Source organism: Lepisosteus platostomus, chromosome 8, assembly GCF_059453375.1.
Source record: "Lepisosteus platostomus isolate fLepPlt1 chromosome 8, fLepPlt1.hap1, whole genome shotgun sequence".
NCBI classification, from domain to species: Eukaryota; Metazoa; Chordata; class Actinopteri; order Semionotiformes; family Lepisosteidae; genus Lepisosteus; species Lepisosteus platostomus.
In genome coordinates, this window is record NC_142618.1 from 9,344,300 (window position 1) to 9,367,245 (window position 22,946).

The 22,946-nt window shown below is 40.6% G+C and overlaps 1 protein-coding gene and 1 long non-coding RNA gene across 8 annotated transcripts in view; one reads left to right on the plus strand and one right to left on the minus strand.

Annotated features, from left to right (window-relative positions):
• Window positions 1-341: 341 nt before the first annotated feature.
• LOC148655623 (uncharacterized) lies at window positions 342-9,321 on the minus strand. Of its 2 annotated transcripts, none has more exons than XR_015941074.1 (3): window positions 9,219-9,321; window positions 4,490-4,730; window positions 342-1,815 (listed from the first exon to the last, which is right to left on the minus strand). It is a non-coding gene; the product is annotated as an uncharacterized LOC148655623 (long non-coding RNA). The 2 variants fall into 2 exon arrangements; XR_015941075.1 differs by having other exon boundaries at window positions 4,689-4,730; window positions 9,219-9,313.
• A 162-nt stretch (window positions 9,322-9,483) lies between these two features.
• Window positions 9,484-22,946, plus strand: part of cyp7b1 (cytochrome P450, family 7, subfamily B, polypeptide 1) — a 73,042-nt gene continuing 59,579 nt past the window's right edge. The window contains exons 1-2 of one of the 6 annotated variants that reach the window (XM_088642341.1): window positions 13,334-13,469; window positions 13,693-13,932. In XM_088642341.1, coding sequence (XP_088498467.1) covers window positions 13,850-13,932 — 83 coding nt within the window. In that variant the 5' untranslated portion in view covers window positions 13,334-13,469; window positions 13,693-13,849. Of the gene's footprint in view, window positions 9,622-13,333; window positions 13,470-13,542; window positions 13,933-22,946 lie in introns of those variants that run through there. The other 5 variants (XM_088642345.1, XM_088642342.1, XM_088642343.1 and 2 more) reach the window with 5 other exon arrangements.

Below are 22,946 nucleotides of genomic sequence, written 5' to 3' on the forward strand. Positions count from 1 at the left end.
CCCAATCATGTTTTTGGGAAAAGGATCTAAGCTATGACAGTTTAGGCAGTTGATTTTTTTAAAAAAGTAATAGATTTTTAAAACTCAATTATTTCTGTTTCTCTTTTAAAACCCAGATTTGTTGCTTTAAATTGGCCCAGTACATCACATTTTCAACACATTTGCACTGTAAAATAAATGGAATTCCTTCAGGGTATGACTTGATGAGCATTAACAAAAAATAATGAATGAAAATGTGAAAGTGTCGGGTAATTGCACCACAGCTTAATCATTTTAATTTACTATTTTTGGTTTAATTAAATAAAGGTTCAAGTTGTAAAGAATTAATGGTCTTACAAAAGCAGACTTAAAATCAAAGGAGAATTCAAAAGGAGATATTTTAAATATCTGTGGATATTAACAGCATGCAAGGGATTCTCACAGATCACGATAATCTGCGTTCTAACAAAGGAACACAAACTCCACCAAAAACCAGTTATCTCTATCCAAACCATATTCGTGGGAAGGATGAATATACCATGATCATTTGGTGATGAGATTGTGACTACAAATTCAGTTGTTTTTAAAACAATATTCAGGTCAAGCATCAAGCAGTTATTATCAATATTTATAGATCAAGAATGAGAGAATGTAGTCAGACTCCTCGACCCACTGACCTTTCAGTCACTGTTGTTTAACCTGTCACAGGCTCAGCACTTGTTGAAGGAGAGATGCATCCTTCACTGACAGCGCTGCCTGACTGCAGGCAGGTCTGCAGGAGGACACAGAGACTGCTGTGTCACTAAAATCCAAGAGAACCCCTAGTGGTCCATCTTGATGGCGCTCAGCCAGTCATGCACTCTTGGACGGTCCCTGTCACAGCCATCAAGTGAAGTCAAGAACCCTTGACCTCGTCTTAATTCTTTTGCTGGTTCAGCCAGGTGGAGAGACCCGGGACCATTTTTAATGGACTATGTGGAATTTATTAAATGATGAGAATAGTGGATTAATGCACTGAAAGCATCCCCAATGTGCCACTTTGGCCCCAGTGAATTTCTGTAGTTGAATTTCCATCTATGAGAAAGACTTTACCAAACCACCCGTTTTGTTGCTGTTGAGCGTGGGATAAAACTAGATTAAAATAACCATCACATCTTCAGACTGATATTACTGACAACCCATTGGGTGAGTGTGAGGCTCAGCTTTCTTGGCTTGAAAGACAACAGCCAGAGCAACAGGAAGCCCAGTACAGTTCTTCATCAGGTACAGTACTTGTATTCTTGGCAGGAGATGCACCTGTTCACCTTCTGATGTCCTAGCTCTTTCAATGGAGCCCGCAGTGTGAAAAAGAAGTAGACAGTGTGAAACAGAAGTAGACTTCTATACAACTACAGAGGATACCTGTACTCTGGCCTCTTTGCTCCTGCAGTAATGCAGAAAGAGTAGCTGGCAAGTAAGTTAATTTTAATTAGTGATTCCTAACTGGAAGACCTTGAAGAAAGAAATAATAATTGGAAATTCAGTTTTTTTGCTTATGATAAAATTGTTATTTACATGCTTACAATGAGTCAAAACTGAATCAATCCCCAAACATTCCAAACTACAGATGAATCTGTGTTGTACTAAGTAGCCTGATCATACTTCATTTACCAGCACCTATACTAGTGCACGGAGATTGTGATGGAAGAGATCCCAGATTCCTGATCCAAAAGCAAGGTCCCATCTGCTTTGTTCATGCCACAGCATTTGTCAAAATAGAATAGATAATGGGTCTGGCATCCTGAACAAAATCTCCAAAGAAACTTCATTTGTCCGTTTTTGGCAGGCCTCGGTCACCTTTGGGAAATCAGTACAAAAGTTTGACTTCAAAAACACAAATACAAAACAGTTGTTTTATCTGCTTAATCAGAATAATTTCAATTCATTTTAATTAAATTACAGCGCTGATAGCTACTCTTCATTTTTGCTTCTGTCTGTGTTACTACTGCTTAGGTTCTCTAACAAATGTCTGTTAAATGTGCTGTAGCGTTCTAAAATGCCCTCAGATCAATAACCTGTTCCAGAAAAGCCAAGATAAAAAATAACAACTGGGAACAAATAAACCAACTTTAGAAAATGCATCCCTCTTTGGCAGACACATGCACACGGTTACCTCCATCTATATGGGTCACGAACCATTCCCAGCTGTTAGATAGAGTCAGCTGCGCATTTCTGTGCTCATCAACATCTGCTTCACAAAAACAGTATCCAGCTTTTAGTGCGCAAATGGAGGTGGTACCATATGCCAGCAAGCCACTTAGTTTATGCCTTGGGAGCCACATTTACACTAGTTGAAGTAACAATGAAGTAAAGAGAATTTAAATGTTAAGTGAGACTCTGCTGCTTTGGTGTTTACTTGGACCATTGAAGATCTGTAGAGATGCCTCTTTTCACAATTGTGTGGCAGAAGCTGCTGAGGTATTTCATTATTAATACTGTTGCAAAAATGCCTTGCTGAGCAGACTCTTTTCCCTTTCAAATGATATTGTGTATCAAAATGTGTCTAATCCCTTCCAAATTAAAAACATCATTGTCTGTACATTGCAAAGATTCATGTACTCAAACTAACACCAGCTACCCCTGCATTCAGTTTTAACATAATTCGATTCATTTTCCTATTCTACAATTTCTGTTCTTTTCTGTTGCATTACTTCACATGAGCCATTGTATTACTTTTTTGAAGACAAGTTGAGCAATTCAGACACTCAGATGAAGGGATGCCAGGTTCTTGCTTTTTTCTTTCTCCTTTTTCCTGGGTTGGTGATGTTAAAAGCAAGTGCACGGGAACTTACAAAGGGACACAAATCTAACATGAAACAAAATTTCACATTCTCAAAAATAGCAAATGGCAAAACTCCAAAGACAAGTAGACGTGGGAGTTTCAAATCCCATGAGTTCGTGTGTGTACACAAACTATAAGGAACATACATGAATCCCAGTTCAGTCCCTTGAAGGGTGTTTAATAACCCACTTGAAAACACTATCAAACTACATGAAAAATAAAAGCCATCTGAAATTATGATCAAATTAACTTAGTTTTCCTAAGATGTACAGTAATAAATTCTGCATTATAAGTAGGGTGGATTTACAATTTTCATTTTTCACTTTGCGCTTTATTTTTTCAGCACTATGCTAACACTAAAAGTGCAGAGTAATGACTCTTTTAATTTGGTCATTTTTGGTCAATTGCAAAATGCAGAGGAATTATTTTTCTGTTGCAATAACTGTTGGCGCAGTGTGGATGTTTGTCGCAGGGTGATTTCTGTTAACGCTGTTCCACATGAATGGAACAAGAAGAAGCCTCAAGGTTATGATTGAGGACTCCATGTAACAAGCTGATGTTAAAGGTTTTAGAACCATTGGCATTCATCCTTGACCGAACATTGTGAAAATGAAAGGTCAGGAACCACAGGAGTCCGCTCTTTTAAAAATAGGTGCCTTTTTGTTCTTCCATTTCTGAAATTAATTTCCATTTGCTTCTGATAAACAGTTGATTCAGGCAGATTCTGTTTTTATGCTCATAGCTCAATTGTTTTACAAATTTCTGTGTTTACCTGATGCATGTTATGTACTGTACATGTTTTCTATAATAATAATAATAATAATAATAATAATTGCTTACACTTATATAGCGCTTTTCTGGACACTCCACTCAAAGCGCTTTACAGGTAATGGGGACTCCCCTCCACCACCACCACCAATGTGCAGCATCCACCTGGATGATGCGACGGCAGCCATAGTGCGCCAGAACGCTCACCACACATCAGCTATCAGTGGGGAGGAGAGCAGAGTAATGTAGCCAATTCATAGAGGGGGATTATTAGAAGGCCATGATCAGTAAGGGCCAATTGGAAATTTGGCCAGGACACCGGGGTTACACCCCTACTCTTTTCGAGAAGCGCCCTGGGATTTTTAATGACCACAGAGAGTCAGGACCTCGGTTTTACGTCTCATCCGAAGGACGGCGCCTGTTTTACAGTATAGTGTCCCCATCACTATACTGGGGCATTAGGACCCACATGGACCGCAGGGTGAGCGCCCCCCACTGGCCCCACTAACACCTCTTCCAGCAGCAACCTTAGTTTTTCCCAGGAGGTCTCCCATCCAGGTACTGACCAGGCTCACACCTGCTTAGCTTCAGTGGGTTGCCAGTTGTGAGTTGCAGGGTGATATGACTGCTGGCTATTGCAGGGTGATATGACTGCTGATGGTTTTCTATGTCATCTTAATTCAATGCAGCCTGTACTATTTCTTGTAAACAGATGAGCAGGTGTTTCTACAGCTGCTCTGCTAAATAGTAAGAGTGGTGAGTTTATTTAACTGCATACACATTGTAACTAGTTGGGGAAAAAAAGGTTTGACTGTAGCCGTGGGAGGGCACTGACACTAAAATGAATTGTCTTTGGCAACTAAATTCCTTTCTTCCAAAAGTAAGAAACCAACAGCAAAAGCACAATAAATGGACACTCACTTGAAATCCTATAATACTCTCAACTGCAAATGACTTCCTGTACAGTAATTACAGTAGGAGACTCAGAGGAGAACCTCAGTTTTCTTTTACATGTTTAAGAGCTCCAAGGAAGTTGGCATGGCACTGAACCCAACTCTCTGGGCTAGTGGACACCCCAAGGACAGCATGCTTTCTGACCCTTCTTCTCAGGATGGTTTACCTCAAGCCCACGTGCTCCGGGTGAAGCCCCAGTCCTGTAAATCTGAAAAGTGAGGAGGGCAGAACAGAGGGTGAGGGCAGCCCAGTAGTGGTTAGCCTTCTCCTTCCCAGTCAGTCTTCTTGGCAATCAGACCAAGTACACAGTAGAGCTGGGTGAGCAGGCAGCGTGAACTGGCCTCCAGCTCCAGCTGGTAGGCAAAACACAGGTCCGGTTGTGAGTCTGCAACATGCCCATTCACGTTACCCGAGATAGAACTCATCTTGATGGCTTGAACAAATTACAACCATAAAACTCCACCTCCAGCAAGGAACCTACCCCTGATGGAAGATGTGGGGAAAGTGCAGAGAGACGCTGCCCAAAAAGAGGCCAGTGGGGTACAGAAGAACCTACCACCCTAAATAGATGCCCAGCAGGAGTTAGCCCACACCCAAATGAAGTCTTTACATGAGCGGCTCAAGGTTTTTTAAGTCAATTTAAGTCAATCCTTCGGGCAAACAGCCTGACCAGACACTTTCTATTGGGTGGGCAAGCTGGACAAACCATTGGTCTTTGATCCAACTGGTCAGCTAAACACCTGTGAAACCTATCCTGCAGAGAAGCTACAGTGACCTCTAACCAAATTACCTGTCCTGACCTGTGGGAGGGTGGCTCTATTACACTTGGCATTAGCATGTATAACACAGCACTGGGAAGCCCACACAAATAATTAGTTAAAAAAACATACCAAGAAAGGCTCAATCACGTTTCTGTATTGTTGTGATATTCATATATCTATCTATACTCTACTATATATAGTACCTATAGCATAAGCCTATTAAATATAAGAAAATTCAAACCCACTCTCCGACCATTCCTTTCCCTAATGCATTTTTCAGTCTGTCACCCACCTATCACCTTTGGTGACATGTTTCAACAGTGCCATATTAACCCAGTATTTTCAAAACAGACTGGTTACAAATTTGTGGCTGTGTTTCAGCTTTACCCTTGAACACAGCGTCCCAGTGTCCTCTGGTAAGGTACCGTTCCATGACATTAGCATTTCGATCCATAATTCATGACTGAAGTCTGTGTTTTTTTGTATGGGCAAACAAAATCTCAAAGCTTTCTTCTCTTAGAGCTCCTTTTCATTCTGCAGACATGCTGAGGATTCTCTAGCAGGCTCACTGCTGCCCTGGCTTGTCAGCCACCGCAATGATAAAACAGACCCCTACAATCAGGCTCGATTAATTAATAGTTTACTCTCCTGTCAGAGGGTAGCCCTGCTGTGATGTTCATGGCTTTCCCAGCACACTTACCAACATACTGAGCTTCCTCTGCTCCTAACAAACAGTTTTGTCTCACCTATATCTCTACTCTCAGGCCACTGGTGGTGTGGCGTTTTTGGACACTTTCCCTGTTAAACCCCCCACCTATGCACACTTCTATACACACTCTCTCTCTCACACACACACACTCACTGACCCCCCTGAAGAACAGGTCTTTGAATTCACTTCAATAACTCCTCCAACAAATAAAGGGGCTCTTTGTGGAGCAATACAAAGACACTGAGACTTTAGAAGAACTCAGTTACGGATTCCATTCGCTTGATCCCAGCATGGTGGGAATTTGTATGGCATATATTTATTATTTTTAGTTATCCCAAGTGCACATGCTCTAAACACATGAAGTTCATGCAAATTCTTCAAAAGACCTATTGGCACAAACAATTCGAAACAGAGAAAGGAAAAGCAATGCATCAGTCTAACAGCTGTGTTACCACTTTGTAAACTGAACTTAATATTTCAGAAGCTGAACAAGTCAAGGGACGGCTCGTTTCAGGAACGCAGGTTGCTGCAGTAGGTGGTGTTTGTGGGCCAGTAGGTGGCACTGTTTGTGCTAGACCAGAGTCTGCAAACCAATGTCCCACTTGGGGTGGTATGGTGGAGCAGTGTTAGCATTGCTGTCCCTCAGTGCTGGAGCACTAGGGTTCAATTCCCAGGTGCTATGTGCATGGAGTTTGAATGTTCTCCCTGTGTTCGTGGGAGTTTCCTCTAGTTACTCTGGTTTCCTTCCACAGTACAAAGAAGACTGGTAGGTCAAATGGCTTGTGGGAAAATGAACCCTGGTGTGTGTGATTGTCTCTGTGTGTGCCCTGCAATGGACTCATCTTGGGAAAGAGTGAAATATCACATTTGTTTGTTTGGTGTATGTATAGAATTGTAATAATAAAGAGATTGCTGCAAATTCTCTTTCATCACCTAGTAAAATGCTGCAATTCGATACCTGATTGATTTGCAAACAAATTATTTTGTATTTTGTTCTGTATTTCTGGGCATACAAATTATGACAGTATAGTCTACATTTTATGTTTGTTTTGCAGCACTCCAGTAAGGTGTGGCTTACTGGAATAAGAAAGAACCAACCTGTGAAGAATTTTATCGTTATGTTGTTTGAGTAAACTTAAAATTGATCACTACAGTAGCTGCTACTACAGAAAGGACCCTTTGTGTTTCTTTCAGGGGGCTCACACCTTCCCTGAGACTTTCTTTGCGGATTTAGCTTAACCATTCTGTAGCAGAGTATTATTTTGTTTTTGTCTGTTAACCACACAGTCGTGTAAAAAAAAGCAACATGATGCTTTTGATGAACATTGGAATTAAAGTCAGTGTGACTCTCGGAGTCACAATGCTTTATTAATATGCTGGTAATGACTGCCTCTGTGAAATACAATTAACCCATTTTAGACCAATTAAGAAACAGATCTATATTGTGCCCGCAGTATTACAGCTCAGTACGCAGGAAAGGTGATAACGATGGTTTAATTAAATATGGGAGCAAAAGGTCCCAAAATGAAGCTTACAGCTAACCAAGCAGCAGTCATTTCGTGACTGTACAGACAAGGCACATTATTGTCCTCTGCTTATGCATGGTTCAGTCTACATTGCTCAGTGGTTTCCTTGGGGCTAAATGATTCTCATTAATCAGCAAATAGTCAGAAAGTGGATTTCTGCACAGCTGTAGGATACGATTTAACAAGAAAATCTTAATGGCAATGATGTGCTTGTGTCAGACTGCATTTAAATATGTGTGATATGTTGTTAGCAATAATTATCTTCTGTGACTCAGAAAAGTATGGCAGTACCTAAAATGAAAAAGTAAGAGGCATTAACATGTTCTACCCATGATGGTATTCTGTATAGTTTAACCATGACTTTTATTAGTCATTAATTTTAAGGTTAGGGATATAATATCTAGTTCTTGTTTTGGAAGTGCAGAAGAGCACATTTTTAAAAATACATAAATATTGAAGCTTCTGCCACAGAGATGAAGGTGGAACTTAGAAATCGTTCATGTTACTTATTTTTTCTCAGATAAGACTGGTAAAAGATCTGCTGCCACCCACAAAGAGACACCTTAGATTTAACTCCCCTCAGTAGTTTACTACTTACAGTGAGATCCTTAGGTTCACAGCTGCTGCACAAAGTAGCCAAACATATAATCAGTGTGGCAGTCATGGAGAAATGTTTCCTGGGCTAATGCTGAAGTTATGTAATACTTAAGTGTTTTATGCAACCAACCCCCGAGGTTCTAAATAAAATTAGGTGTTATGAGGAAGGTGATACACTATACATTGTCATCTGTCTCCTGACTAAAAGAAAAGTTAAATAATCATACCAACTGGCAATATTAAGGCTGCAATTCCATTTTGCAGTGCATAAGCTCAAAAACATAAGAAAGCAACAGAACGTGCTCAAAAGGGCCCATTGACTCTCACCCACAGAAAAAGACCCGGACCACAAAACCACATGACAAGAGTCATCTAGCACACAAGCCCTGCGAAATCAAGGATGCCCTTTGTCTTTTTGCTTCTGTCATGGTACACGCTGTCACAGCGTTGAAATACACAATTTTAAAAAGCCTTTGTCTTACACAGAGTTAAAAAAAAGCTGAATATGCTCCAGAAAACCACAGAAAATAAGGCTCTTCGTTTTGGATGTTTCATCAGCAGCAGTGTGAAGAAAATGAATTTGATCTATTTTGCAGGCAGATAAGAGCTTGATCTGTATTTGTTTTTATTTGTTTTCTTTTATTTTATCCATAGGTTCTTAAAAAGTTTTCACAGCTCCACATTTCAGCAAAACTGCTTAAATTCTTTTAATCTCAATAGAAAATTAGCTACTGTATATCACAGCTGATATTACACATTTCATGAACAGGCACTCTAATCCATTCATTAGCTCTTACATAGTGTACTGTAGGTAAGGAGGTGACTGTAATGAAAAGACCTGCACTGGAATGCTAATGTAAAATGCGATTGTAAGTTAATATTTAAACTCCTAAATTGAAGCATAATTCTTAGGTACTGTACATCCATTCTTTTTCTAACCACTTTATGCAATACAGGGTGGCGGGTGAGCCAGTGCCTATCTTGGCAAGCAGCAGTCGCAAGACGGGATACACCCTGGACAGGAAACCAGTCCATCACAGCAGGTTATACATATAGGAGAAAATTATACTGAAGATCAGAATGTTTTGGCAAAAAAGACTCACCTGTCCACTACACTCTTATTATCCTGTTAGTAAAACCCCAGTCCACCATGTGGTTTGTGTATTTCCTTAAGTCTTAGACAGGTGGACCTGTTCCAGGTTAGAGGGTAGCCTTAGAAAGAAAGGTTAAGAACTTATCAAATGTTTATCTGTCTCCTTTCGCTGACTTGAAAAGCTGTTGCCTGGAGACGAGGGGGTGTGGTGTGTCTGAAGGGCAACAGCTGGGCGTACCTAGACAGGTAGAGAGAAACCAGACAGGAAGAAAATGAGAAAAATCTATTTTATAGTTTTTTGATGATAAGATTGTTGTATTTTCATGAATAGGCTATGGTCTTATAAGGAGGACAGGATACTCCTGTGCCTTTCAATGCACTTAGAAGGACTGACATGTTCTTGTAGATTTGAGGTAAGTTTGTTAAAAACATAATAAGCATTTTTAATCACGTCTCTAAGTTAATTCTTTACTGTGCTTGTTGTTAGTCATTATAAAAATTACAGTGATTGGTAATCCATTGTCTAGGGTATTTTACATGATGGGTAGTGTAACAATTGAACAGAGAGAAGAATGACTCTATTCGTTACACAGTAATGGCATGGAAGTCTATCACAGTCTTTATCACACAACAAAAATTAAGTTCTCTGTAAACACAGAAATGTGTGTACACCCAGTGCACGGCCCAAGGAAATCATCTAGTATTGTAGATTATACTTTTTGAAAGTGACCTATTTCTGTTATGTTTGTAATTAGATTTAGGATACGAGTTTAAATGCACTTGTAAGATTACAGTGATTCCCCTATAGTCCCCCTTGCAGAGTCGACACTGTAGGAAGACAGGCAGGAGAGGGAACTGAAGTTTGCAACATTACACGGGTGTGCTATTCTCGGAAAGGGGGACGTGGAGAGCAGAAACGGCTACTGTTGTGTTGTGCACCACAAGGTGGTATGAAAAAATAGTGAGAGGAGACCCTTAGACCTGGAGAACGATATCTTGCTCCTCTGTATACATGTACTGTACAGTATATGGTTGGATTGACAAACTTGAACTTGAACTTTTTATAGAGAGCAGGGGGAGGGAAAGTGAGTTTCCAAAAAGGAGAAAAGGGTCAAAGTTCAGAGGGTGCCTGGACAGAACAGACAATCCCTACACCTCCCTGTCTCCCTCGCCCCGAGGGTGACTTCGAACCCCCGGAAGTGGGATGGGAGCCTTCTCTGTCGATGGGGGTGTTACGAACACGGACTGAGATCCGTGTCAGGTCTTGTAGTAGACCCTATGCGATGCGGTAAGAGCTGGAGAAAACAGGAGGCGTGGTAAAAGGGAACACACAGGGGTTTAATAGTGCAACAAAATAATAGTGACAATCTGTGAGACAGTGAACGGGGGAGACAAAGAACAGCATCCAAATCCAAACAGGCCCAAAGGCAGGTCAGGGGACAGTCCGGGAGTTCTGCGGCAAGTAATCCATCCTGGGACGCTACAAGGTTAAAATCCCCGGGAAGGGGAAAAACACAGACAGACTAAACACGGTAGTCCAAAGGTGACGGGGCGAGATCCTCCAGACCCCGGGCTCAGGAAGCGGGAGGTATCGGGGATGAGGCCTATGCCCTCAGGAGACGGACGCAGGGTTTCCTGGTGCCAGGCGGGCCTCACGACATCCTTACCCTAATGATGAGCCCCGAGGACTGGAGGAGCTCGTCTTTAAATAATACACCTAAGAGGGTACACTTGGGGAGCTTAATCACAAGGACAATAATGGGAGCAGTGGAGCGCCCTCTAGGGAGGGATGTTGGGTGTGACGGGGGCAGGGATTGGGCTGGGATTGGGAGAGACGTAGGCTGGGCGTTGAGGGTCAGGAACACGGCGAAGGGTGGGGCCTCTCCTTCATCAGCAGAGGGTCGGGATCGATGGTGCCTCTTCCTTGGCGGCCAGCTCAGGACGGCAAGCGCAGTTCTGGGAGCAGCCTTGGAATTGTAACAGCTTGTAACAGGTGAGGCACAACACTCTGCCTCCCACAGCTCACAGAACCTGCAGTGGGCACAACCTGCACAAGGTTGTCCCGGACAGGGCATCTGCTCTCTCCAGCTTGGTGTTGCACCGAGTACTGGTACAGTACTACAGAAGTATCTTGATCTACCAGGCTACCTACCCCTCCATTTTCTTTAAAGACGTAAGCCAGCGCAACACCGAGTGGTCAGTGTAGATGGTGAATGGGAGACCACACAGGTAGTGCATGAAGTGCTCCAATGTGTTCACCACAGCCAACAGCTCCTATCTAGTGACACAGCAGTTGTGTTCTCCTTTGGCGTTGGCCAGTTTCACGCCACAGCCACCATATCTTCCTCTGTGGGGAATCCAGCCCCACTCAAACGGTAGCATAGGAACTAGACTTTTGCGGCAAGGCATTTGGCTTCTCAGGGTGCAACTTAAGGCTCATTCCTACTATTTTCTCTAACACCTGGCAGAGAGCATGGAGGGCATCCTAGAAAGAGCAATTTTGGACCAAATCAGATGATCTAGATACACGAGGCATTGAGTGGGGATATTGGTGCCAGGACCCACTCCATCAGGCATTCAAAAGGGTGTTACATAGACCAAAGGGCATGACCTTGAACTGCCACAGTCATTGGCTTGTGAAGAAAGCCATCTTAGGGCGTGCGTCTGGATCCAGCTCGACATACTAGGGTCTAGGGGCTCATCAATCCAGGGTAACAAAAAGGAGTCCAGTATTCGACACCTCCAGGTTCCATCCTTCTCCGGGACAAACACTGCAGGTGATTTCCACGATCCATCAGGCAGCTCTAGAATCCCAGCTCCACACATCTCGGCTACGGCGCGCTCTGCAGCTGCCCGCTTCGCTGGAGTCGGCCTGTGACGTTGCTGTCGGGTGGGGAGTGTTTGCGCTGGTGTTCATGTGATACCAGCTGTTGGTTCAGCTTAGGTCTGCTGAAGGAACTCCCGCATGTGCCTGCTCTGTTCTCTGCTTGGGCCCTCCGAGTTCCTCTCCCAGACTGTCCTGACCACTGACCTACCTATACGTTCATACGGCGACTGCAGCTCCCCTGTTGCCCCACTTTCAGACAGGTCTCGGGTGGCAGAATGGAGGACCTCACGTGGTCGGACACCATGACTGTGAGCCTTCCTTAACAGCTTGATTTTGCCCCTGGCAGCACCTTCAGGTTTTCACAGCTCACGCCAGAGAACCTTGCTTCGCTTTTTCCCCCACTCGTAAGAGGTCGCCGTGATTCCCCCTTAAAGGGGAACCGCAGCCCCTATTTCTCTGCCCGGTTATTAAATTCTCTGGCATTACAAAAAAATCTACAGATTTCAAACTAAGCACAAAATCATAAACGTTGTGAAAGCGATGCAAGTCGCCATGTTGTCACAACCTTGCCTTCAAGTTCACACCAATCACAATGTGATGTGGCCCTTCCTGCTCGCTAGTCACTGTAAGAACTAAGGTAATGTGATGTACTGTATGAGCAAGTACAGTAAGTATAAGTTGTGCAGCAGTCATTTCACCACAGAAATGTTGCAATGTGATCTGCATGCAGAGTTAAATAAGAAGCATTTATCAGCAAAACTGTCTTGAAATGGAAAGCCAATTTTTTGTCTATTTTGTGATGAAAATTGGAAGTTTTACAAGTTACTGTGTACATTTTACTTTCATTGCGGTTTTTGAAATGCACTCGTCAACGCTGACTGTTTCTAACCTCGAAATATGAAAATAGCGACTTTAATTCCACTTGCAGAGCTGCTGGTGTAGGAAGAAAGACAGGAGAAGAAACTGCAGCTCACCGTCTTTATTACTCTTTTCGCATGGAGAGGAGAAACGGTTACTACTGCGCAGCATGGGCTAGCACGAAAAAAGAGACAGGAGCTAAGGGGGTCTCTTTTATAGAGGGCGAGGGGGGGGGGCTTGAGCTTGCAAAAAAAGGGGGGAAATGTCAAAGTTCAAAGGGTACCTGGACAGACTGCTGCTGGGGTTAAACTCTAAAATGTGTAGGATACAAAACATACAGTAGGAAAGTTGCAAAGTCAATTATATTTTGTATAGATTCTGTCATAACTTAATTAATAATTAATAGCTTTCAAATTTTAAACACGTTTAACAACTACAAAAAGTCATTTTAGGCACAGGCTCCTTCTTGAACGAAGTTCCAATACACTACATTGCTTAAAAGAATTAGCGAACACAAAAATGACGAATTAAGCAAATGACAATTTCTTGTACAATGCATAATGCTTTTAGAAACTGGTAAGTGAATGATACTGTAGGGCAGTCACTTTTGTACACAATGAATTTGTACTCTCCGTAATAAATCTAGTAAACTAAACGAAGTCATCTCCTCGCTAACGTCACGACGTACAGTGGCTTTATAATGGCAACATCTTCTATCAGGAAACTTACTGTAAGCTACTGCTAATGACTATTTGGGTGGCTCCACATAACAGTTTCCGAAACTTTTTTTTCTGTCCAGAAAACCTCGGCTTTACAATACATTGCATTGAATGTGGTGAGCTGCAGCTATCACCTCGCCTGACAGTTCTCGATTGCTCCCAAGGCATCCGGAAATTGGAGTACTTGGGTACGCAGAAACTTCTTTTTTTAAGGCTTAATTTGAAGCAACAGGCAACATGGACTTGCTGGGAATTGCTCTGACAATGTGTCTCGTCTTTTTTTCCTTTTGCCTCTTCTGCACATTCCTCGGGAGGAAGAGGTAAGTAAAAGAAAAGTGATTTACTGCGCACTACTTTTTTTTCTGGGAAAAAAAAACATGAATGCTGTCGTCAAAGCGCTTATCATGCAGATAACCCGTGAAGCTTGAATCAAGTTGTTGCCTATTTCTGCCAGCAACAGAATCGTTAACTATTCATTTACTCGGTAGTTATATCGCCGAATGAGGCGATTTTTTATGAAAATAAAAAGCTGAAGAAGTAACGAAGCATTCTCTTCGTACAGGTATTCGCAGGTTTTAAAGGTAAAAGGTATCGATGTGTAGACCGTAAAACTACGGGACGTTTTTCTGCTCTATTAGAATTGTATACGAAGTTCAGTTTAACACAGTACAGAGCAGCCGAATGTCAGGCGAGTAGTTATTTGTCTGATTTAGAAATATAATAGGAAACGCTTAGTATTTGGCAGCTCCTTCATCTTTTTTCAGCATTGTGCTGAAGTGTATTTCAGAGGTGTGGGCTGATTTTAATGACATGGTATCTACCTCCAGTGTACCTTATCGATTGAGCAGAAAACCTCGATATATTTATGAAGTCACTTAATAACAAAGTGAAGGTGAATTGAATGCCTGACCTCTCTGTTGTTGAAGCACTAACAAAGTCTGCAGTCTTTGGTTGTACTGTATCTAATGGTTGGTTGAAGCCCCAACTCATTTAAAGAGGGACTGCAACGCTATGTTTGTATTTCGGGGTTAGAAAGAATCGGCATTGACGAGTGCGTTTCAGAAGACAACGAAAGTTAAGCGTACACCGTTATGTTTGTTGACTTACAATTACATGAAGAAAACAATAAGAGACGGCGCTGCAGTTAGTGCGTCTTTAGCCGAGCTTTCTATGACGCATCAATAACTTTTAGATCAGTGCGCGCACACACAAAATGAACAATAAAGTCAAACATATCCGACAAGCAACTAGTTCCTCCAACCACATACTGTATATGAGATACGAGATTTCACTTGGAAGAAATTCATACAGTACTTGGCCTCATTAGCTCCCACTCCACACTCTCTGAGCCTGCTAAGCACTGTTTCAAATGTTTCTATTCTATTTTTCCGTTTCAGAGTGTCTCTGTCACAATAATATTGTCCTGATTACACTATGTACTGTACCTGGAATTCGCTGCAGGACTTCCGTCACCGTCTGTCATCTAGCTGGGGCCGCTGACACCCCAAAAACTAGATGATTGTATGGAAACAGGCCTTTGTGGGTATAAATGATCAAAATAAATTATTTGATGATCCTTCAATCTCCTTTTGAAGATATGCCTGGACTAAGTCTGTCTTGGAGAAGTGCTCACCCCCTGCTAACATTGCAAAAATGTCTTCAATATGAGGTAAAGGGTAACAGACACTGTGGGGTACAGGACTTACGTTGACCTTAAAGTCTCAACAATTGCACACGTCGCCAGCGTTTTCTCTTTTCAGGACTGGAATTATTGGAGTTGCCCACTCACTCCATTCCGTTTTAGATGAGATTCTCCTTTCCTCAAAACGTTGTGATTCTGCCATTGCCTCAGGACAAATCGCATATGGTAGAGTGTGCCTTCTAAAATTTGGGGCAAGCCATCTCACTAAACCTCCATTTTTGCCTAAATGCGTCCTTTGCATCGGCCAGTAGCTGTGCAGGTTTCTGTTCAACTGGTCAGTCAGTGACTGACGTTTCTCGTTACGGTCCGTTGTCTATTTCTTTCTTTTCTTACAGCAGGACTGCTGCTTCCTTTCATCGACAGATCAAGGAAGATTTCCGTCATCAATTTGTTATGTTCGCTTACATATCTACATATAAAACCAATAAGAGATGGGGCTGCAGTTAGTGCGTCTTTAGCAGACCTTTCTATGACTCATCAATCTTTTTTAGATCTATGTGCACACACACTAAAAGAACAATGAAGTGATAAATGTCTGCAAAACAACTAGTTCCTCCAATCACATACTGTATCTATAAACCCAACATACACAATCATGTATAAAACCTCTCATTTACATCACAAAATAGACTATATTTCCAGGTACAGTATGACCAGCGCCACATTCTGGGATTCAGAACGAGGTAACATAACTTTCAGCGGGGTAAAGTGACCTTGTTACGTTGTAAACAAAGAGGCTTGTGAAAACATCTCTTTTAATTCAATACAAATACTGCTCTGGGCTTTGAGACGGTTTTGCTAACAAATACAATTGACTTGATAACTCTGCGTGTAGTCATTACACTGATTAGTGAGCAGGAAGGGCCGCTTTGCATCGCAGTTCGCACAAACTTTTGCTCTTGTTTGTGGCGAGACCAGTGGTTTGTGACAAAATGGAGACCATACAGTACTTTTACGAAGTTCATGATTTCTTGCTTAGTTTGGAATTTGTAAAATTATGAATTGATTTATTCTGTTACCAAGATTTAATAACCTGTCTGAGAAATTGGGACTGCGGTTCCCCTTTAAATAAAACTTTATTTAAAACAAATTGCAAATAATAAGGTCTAAATGTTGTCCACTGTGTTTCACCCTTGTTATGAAAACAGTGTAGTAGTTTAGCTGGTGTTAGTGCACTGACAGATAAGTAATCAAAGTCACAGTAATCAGTAATCAGTTGCATTGAACTTTGCTCAGCAGCTGTTGGAACATTAAAAAAAAAGGTTTCAAACTACCTCCAGGTTATGTTGGTTGTTTGGTTGCCTACAGCTTATTGATCCCAGCACCTCATCCAGCCATTTCCTGAAGGATTCAAATGAGTAAAACATGAGTCAAAATGCATGGCTTGCTGTATATGGATTTGCCTTTTCATCTACTTCCACATGAACTTCAAGCAATTGAATAACCCCCTTTTCATATCCAGTAGGTCGTACATTAACGTTTATATTTAGTGCGTATTTAGGTTACTGCACTGACTGTTTTAAGATTGCCCATTGTAAATACACAGTTTATCGATTGCAAAGCATTTCGCCACTCGACCTTCAAATCGGCCAATGATGCAGAGGTTGAAGCTACATTCCACAAGACACGCATCTATGCTGTCTTGCTAACAAGTAACAAGTAAACTACAAAATGACAATTTTCAGGTGAGACTTCATGATTTTTACATGTTACAGACACAAACGTTAACAAATATTTAGTAGCATATTATGACAGTTAATTCTACCAGGAAACACATTAAAGATCTTGAAATACTGTAGGTTAGCATAAGTTATAATGTGTCTCTTTTTGGTAAAGACAATTTTGTGCAAGGGTTTCCAGACCCTTGTGTGCAAGTGTGATTTTGAATTAATTTAGGAAAAAGAAAGTGCAGATGACCTTTTGTTATATTCTGTATTCCTTAATAGTCCAGTGACAGAAAAAATAGATCACACAGAAAAGGTCCCCACTGGATTTTTTAATAAGACGGTTAGGTAACTCTTGCGGGTTCATTGAACTAATGAACAGCTTAGCCTTTTAACTGTCACAAGCAATATATTCTTAAAGGATCAAAAAGCTCTGGTTATTGGTTGTTTACATACAAAGGCAGCAGCATTTCCACTTTGTAGCCTGATCTCATCAGGTCTACGAAACAATTGATGATGAAAACTCTAATTCCTTCAGCTGATGTGCTGTGCAGTGGGACTTCTGGTGCGTAATTACTGCTGTGTGTCACCAAGGTACTGTAGGTGCTGCACTTTAGCGCTGCATGAGATAGGTACTCTCTTACTGTATATGTGAGGAAAATGTTAGCAGTTATTATCATCACTGTAACCGTAGGTGACGTTTGTTATTTTGTCTTATTGTGTTACTGAGGTGCACCTGTTCCTTTTGCCCTGCGTTGTTATCATAGTATTCTTATTATCTTGTTTTACATACTGTAGCACCTCTCAAAGACCTCTCAAGCAGCTTTACAGTGGGGGTGAAAAAGTACTTATGCCAGAATAAACAGACGATCATATCTACAGCTGTTGCACATTCCCCTGCCATGTTTTAGCATGCTACTATGCTCACAGCCTGGGGTCTGGAATTACTCTGCCTGGTTTGACTACCGCTTGTGTTTAGAAATTGTGTGTATGTGATAACCTCTCAGAAAACAAAGTCTGTCTGTAAGAGGAATTCTACTAAGGAATTCCACACGCAATCTGTGCTTGAGACACAGGGCTCCAGTTTTCATCCTTGAAGGAGCCCAGCCCACCACAGACTGTGGGGGAGCATGGACAGCGTTTAGTGGGAGTGTTGGACGAGCTGCCCAGCCATGCTGTTGTAGCCGACACCCTCATTTCTTTCAAAATATACTGTAGCTAGATGAGATCCTCAGATCAATTAAGTACTACCTACCAAATGGCGAAACTGTCCGAATGACGTCCTATTGTTTGTAACATTTTGTACAGTATGTTCTTACCAATACAAAAACCCATGAACATGCAGATGCTATTTTTAATCCCATGCAGTAACCTATACAGGACATGGACACCAACATATTTATTAGGTAAAATAGTTAAGCAGTATTCAATTATTGCTAAAACAACAGTGATTCTTCTGATCCCAAGTTCCATCCTAACCATACACACATAGACCCAAAGCCCCTCAGAACTTTGTGGCACAGCCAGTTAAAACTGTAAATTTTGTGGCACAGCCAGTTAAAACTGTAAATTTCATGGCTCGGTTGAATCCTCTGTATCAATAAGTTTAACCTCTGAAACTCAGTTCTAGCAGAGAGTTTGACTGTATGGTGAATTGTTTACTTCAGAAGTGCTACAGTCTGTGTTGCAATATTGTAACAGTGTTATGATCGGGAAAGAAGTGTTGTGGTTTTATGGATGCTGGGTTCTTTTTGTTTCATAGTTGATCACAAATGTTTCTTCATAAGCTTGTTTGTGTATTGTCTGTTGTTAGTTTTTTTTTTACAGGATCAGACATTTTTGTTCTGTGGCTCAGAAAAGGAAAGAGTAAGGTAGGGGGCCAAACAGAACCGGATGCACACATCGTAAGATGGATATAAGGAACTGTTTGTTGATCTCTCTCTGTATAAACTGAAATCAGAGAGGGGATGTAACATTGGACAAGCTATTGCAAAATTGAAATGTTGTTGTCTGTCTAAAAATTAACGGCCTGCAATCTGTGCAATTAAATGGATTTTGCCCTCTGACCCACCCGTTCCCTCACTGTGGTCTCCCTAGAGCATTGCTCTCCCAGGATTGCTACGCTATTTGCCAATGTCTGCTTAGAAAAACAAAACTGCTGTTCAGTACAAAAATAATAAGCTTTCCAGATTTAACTGTCTTTACTGCAGTTATTGCTCTCACACACAGCTTCTTGCACATTCCCGTTTTTGAGGGGTTACTCATTTGCAAGTAATAATTTACATTAGGGGGAGAAGCACATCATTGTACAGTATTAATTCTGATTTTACCAAAATACAAATGTGGAAATAAAAGCATTCCTGTATTTTTGCGCCCTGTCTCGAACATCGGTTTCTTCTTCACCATAGCCTCTGAATTTCAAAGGTCTTGTTATTCCAATTTGTAATGTGCAGCAGCTCCACTGGTCACCTGCTATAAATGGGACTGCACTTCAGTGATGGGTGAAGTGGGTCCCCTCCTGTATGTGAAACAGGATCTTAGAGATGAAAACGTCATACAAATGCAAGGAATTCCATTGATATATCAGCCACTTGCTAGAGAGAGTTTTTAAAAAGGCAGAGTGAAAGGAACAGAGGAAGTGTAAAGAAGATTGCATATTACATGTTTTTAGAATTTCGAGCTTGGGTATAACTCCTGATTTTTTTCGTAGCACAGTTTCTGCCAGTCTGCGTTAATATTAATGAAATGTTTTTTTTTACATTTTGTGTCAGAATAACAAGTGGAAAAGAGCATTGTATGCACAATCAAGAAAGAAAAAAAGTCCTGAAATTGTAAAGGGTGTAGGGGGTAACATAATCAAAAACGAATCTAGAAATACTTCTCACAGTTGTTCAGCCATGTCACTGTTATGGAGATAAACCTGACTAACTGAGGAATATTTTGTTAGTGTGCAGAAATTCATTTACATTGCTTATACAGAAAGCTTCTTTGAAATCAAGTATTTCTGGTGGTGGTCAAAGAACCAGGAGCCCATTCGCAGACATGGAGTGTCTTATGCAGGTCAAAATGTATACTAGTTTATTTACTTAATGCATACTGTACATCGAGGTTTGGTAATCTGAAAAGCCTGAAAGGCCTTGTCTGTGGTGTTGTTCAAAGTAACTGTGAATGGAGAAATAAGCACAACATGTTTGTTCTGGATTCTTGTTTCAATCTTCTCATTTTCGTACTTTGTCTTGACGTTTCTTTTCCAGCTGTTTTTTTCCTGTTTGTACGGAGAGCTTACAGGAAATGAATTGTTATACTCCCATAGGTGTACTCAGAGAAGATCATTTTCTTTAAGACTCTGAAAGTCTGTGATTTTTTTCCCTCTTAAATATGTTTTGGTTTATATACTTCCAGAGGTATATATGTCTTATGTCAGGATCCTTTTTTAAATCTCAAGCATCATTGCTCCTAATTTTAAAAGTATTTTTTGAGAGACAAATATCTTCCCATTAAGTAAAGGAAAAACTGGCACGTTTCCACGCATATTGTGCTTTTGAGGCACTTTGCTGGCTTTTGTGAGAAATTCTTATGCAGTTCTGTTTATCGTCAGAAGAGGGCAGTGCTTAAGAAGTAAGCGTACATTTTGGATTGTGGCGGAGTCTAGCAGTTGAGGTTTCTCAGTTATCTTGTAAATACTGATCAAAGACTGGCTTGATGGATGATTCAATTTGAATAATTTTGTGTTTCCTTTATTTCAAATTTAGTTAGGTATGAATTTTTTTAATTGATTCGGTTCAAATTATATTTTGCTTGTCCCGTCTTTTATTGACGTAACTGCTCAACTGAATAGCGAAATGAGTATTTGAAATGTTATTTTATACAGTATGTATTAAATGCTTAATTTAAACTCTGAAGGTTTCTTTTTTATTTTCCTTCAGTACAAACCTTCTTACAAGGGGTCACCACTCCACAAATATCATCTTAGGATCTACGTTTTTTTTCTAACATTTTCTTGAGATAATATTATAGAACTGGCTTTGTACTGTACCAAAATAAAAATTACTGTACTTTTGACTTCTACAAAAGTGATTGGAGGGGCTGTTCTTCAAATCATATGTTTTTCCAGAAAAATAATGTAGAAGCAAGAAATATATAATGTATATATACAGTATATACAACTTTCCCCTAAAAAATGAACTTTAATTTTACCAGTTAATAACATTTTATAAATCCCTGCGATTATTTTTGTAAGATGTGAAATTCCATTTTAATGTGAGAACATGTTTTATTTCTTTGTAATAAAAGAAATTTAGTGTTGCGTATTTTTATCATCAATATACTAGGAAGTGCTTTCGTTATCTAAGGCAGTGGATGTTGTATAGGAGCTTAAGTGTGTAGATATATATAGCATTACATCAACTGACATTCTTTCTGATTGATCTAGGCTAATATCACTTTTGAATTTATGATGCCAAAAAATAAATAATTTGTTAAATTACATAGTTTTACATAGTTTTATGCTTAGTGACAATCTAATTCCCAGTGACTTATTTTATTTTCCATCATCGAGATTTACATATCAGTAACTGACAAGATTGCTCTGTGGTAATAATGGCTACAGCCCAAAAGTTTGAGCGTCAGTAGCTGCAGCAGAATTCTGAGCGGAGAAGCTGGTGACACTTGATAGGAGCATCTCCCCTATAGGCACTCTTATGCCTCTTGCCACAGATCGGAGCCCAAAATCCGCAAATTTTATATTCCTAGTTTGAGGACCATGGCATCACCATCTGGTACTTAAGAGTGCCGAGCTGATGAATGATTTAGCGGCTGGGATTTACTCATCTGTTATCGATTATAATGCAGATGTGCAAAAATTCAGTGCTGTAATGGTCAGACTGTGCTGTAAAACCCTTTGCCTTCCCTTTTTTTATCACCTTTATTATTTAATAAAAGGTCAAAGTGATGAAGTGGAATTTCGCAGAATATTTGTCAATGGCGTCTTTCGGAATGCTTTCTTTTTGTCTTTGATTTTATGTCCAAATAAGAGAAACCTCCCAGAAAGATATTTATTTTTGCTTACAGAAAGGTTAGGATGTTAAGATTCCGAGCTGAGAACGTTTCTTGGCTTTTTGTATGCTGTTTACAGTATACTGTATGTGCTTTATTTGACTTTTGAGATGTTCCCTTTACGCTTAGATGGAGTCTGGCTTTTCCGATTTAAAACAGTATGGTGACATATCCATCCAGTTATTTATTTTGGTTTGGGGAAAAAAGTAAAGGCGTCAGTGAATAAAATAAATTGTAATGCATTACATTATAAATTGCAAAGAATGCACAGCTTTTTTGAACAACTCTTTTTTTTCTGTATACTGTATCATTCTTATCCTGTTTTAGAATGGCGAAACTCTTGTATTTCAGGGAAGACCGAAAAATCAAAAGCTCAAGAGAATTTTTACCGGCAGGAAACTTTGCCTTTTTCTGCAAATTGAGCAATTTATGTAAATTTATTGTGATTCGGCTCTAAAAGGTGAAATGAAGGATCCCGCCTTAAATCTTTTCACATCAGCCATGTGAACTAAAAGCTCATACTTGAGCCCCCTTTTTTTCATACAGAGCTTGGCTGACCTCAATAATTAAAGGACGATTTTAAAATGCATTTCTAATTTTCTACTAGAGTGAAAAGCTTTATTATCAAATGGATGACAAAAAACTCCCCTGAATAGTCTTGACTCTTGGGCTTCCACTAAACTGGTCATGAATGCACAAACCATCTGTTTTTCTGGACGTTTGTCAGCGTGAGTGTGGCAGAGGCAGCTGCCTGAATAGCACTGGCCTGAATGATGAACCAGACCTTTGTTTTCAAAGAGATTCTTTTGTATTCAACAGAGCTGCCCACTCACACTGCAGGGCAATCAAAATCAAACTATTGTTTGTACCAGTCAGATTGATTGCATTGAAAAGGTGGATGGTGACTTTATTG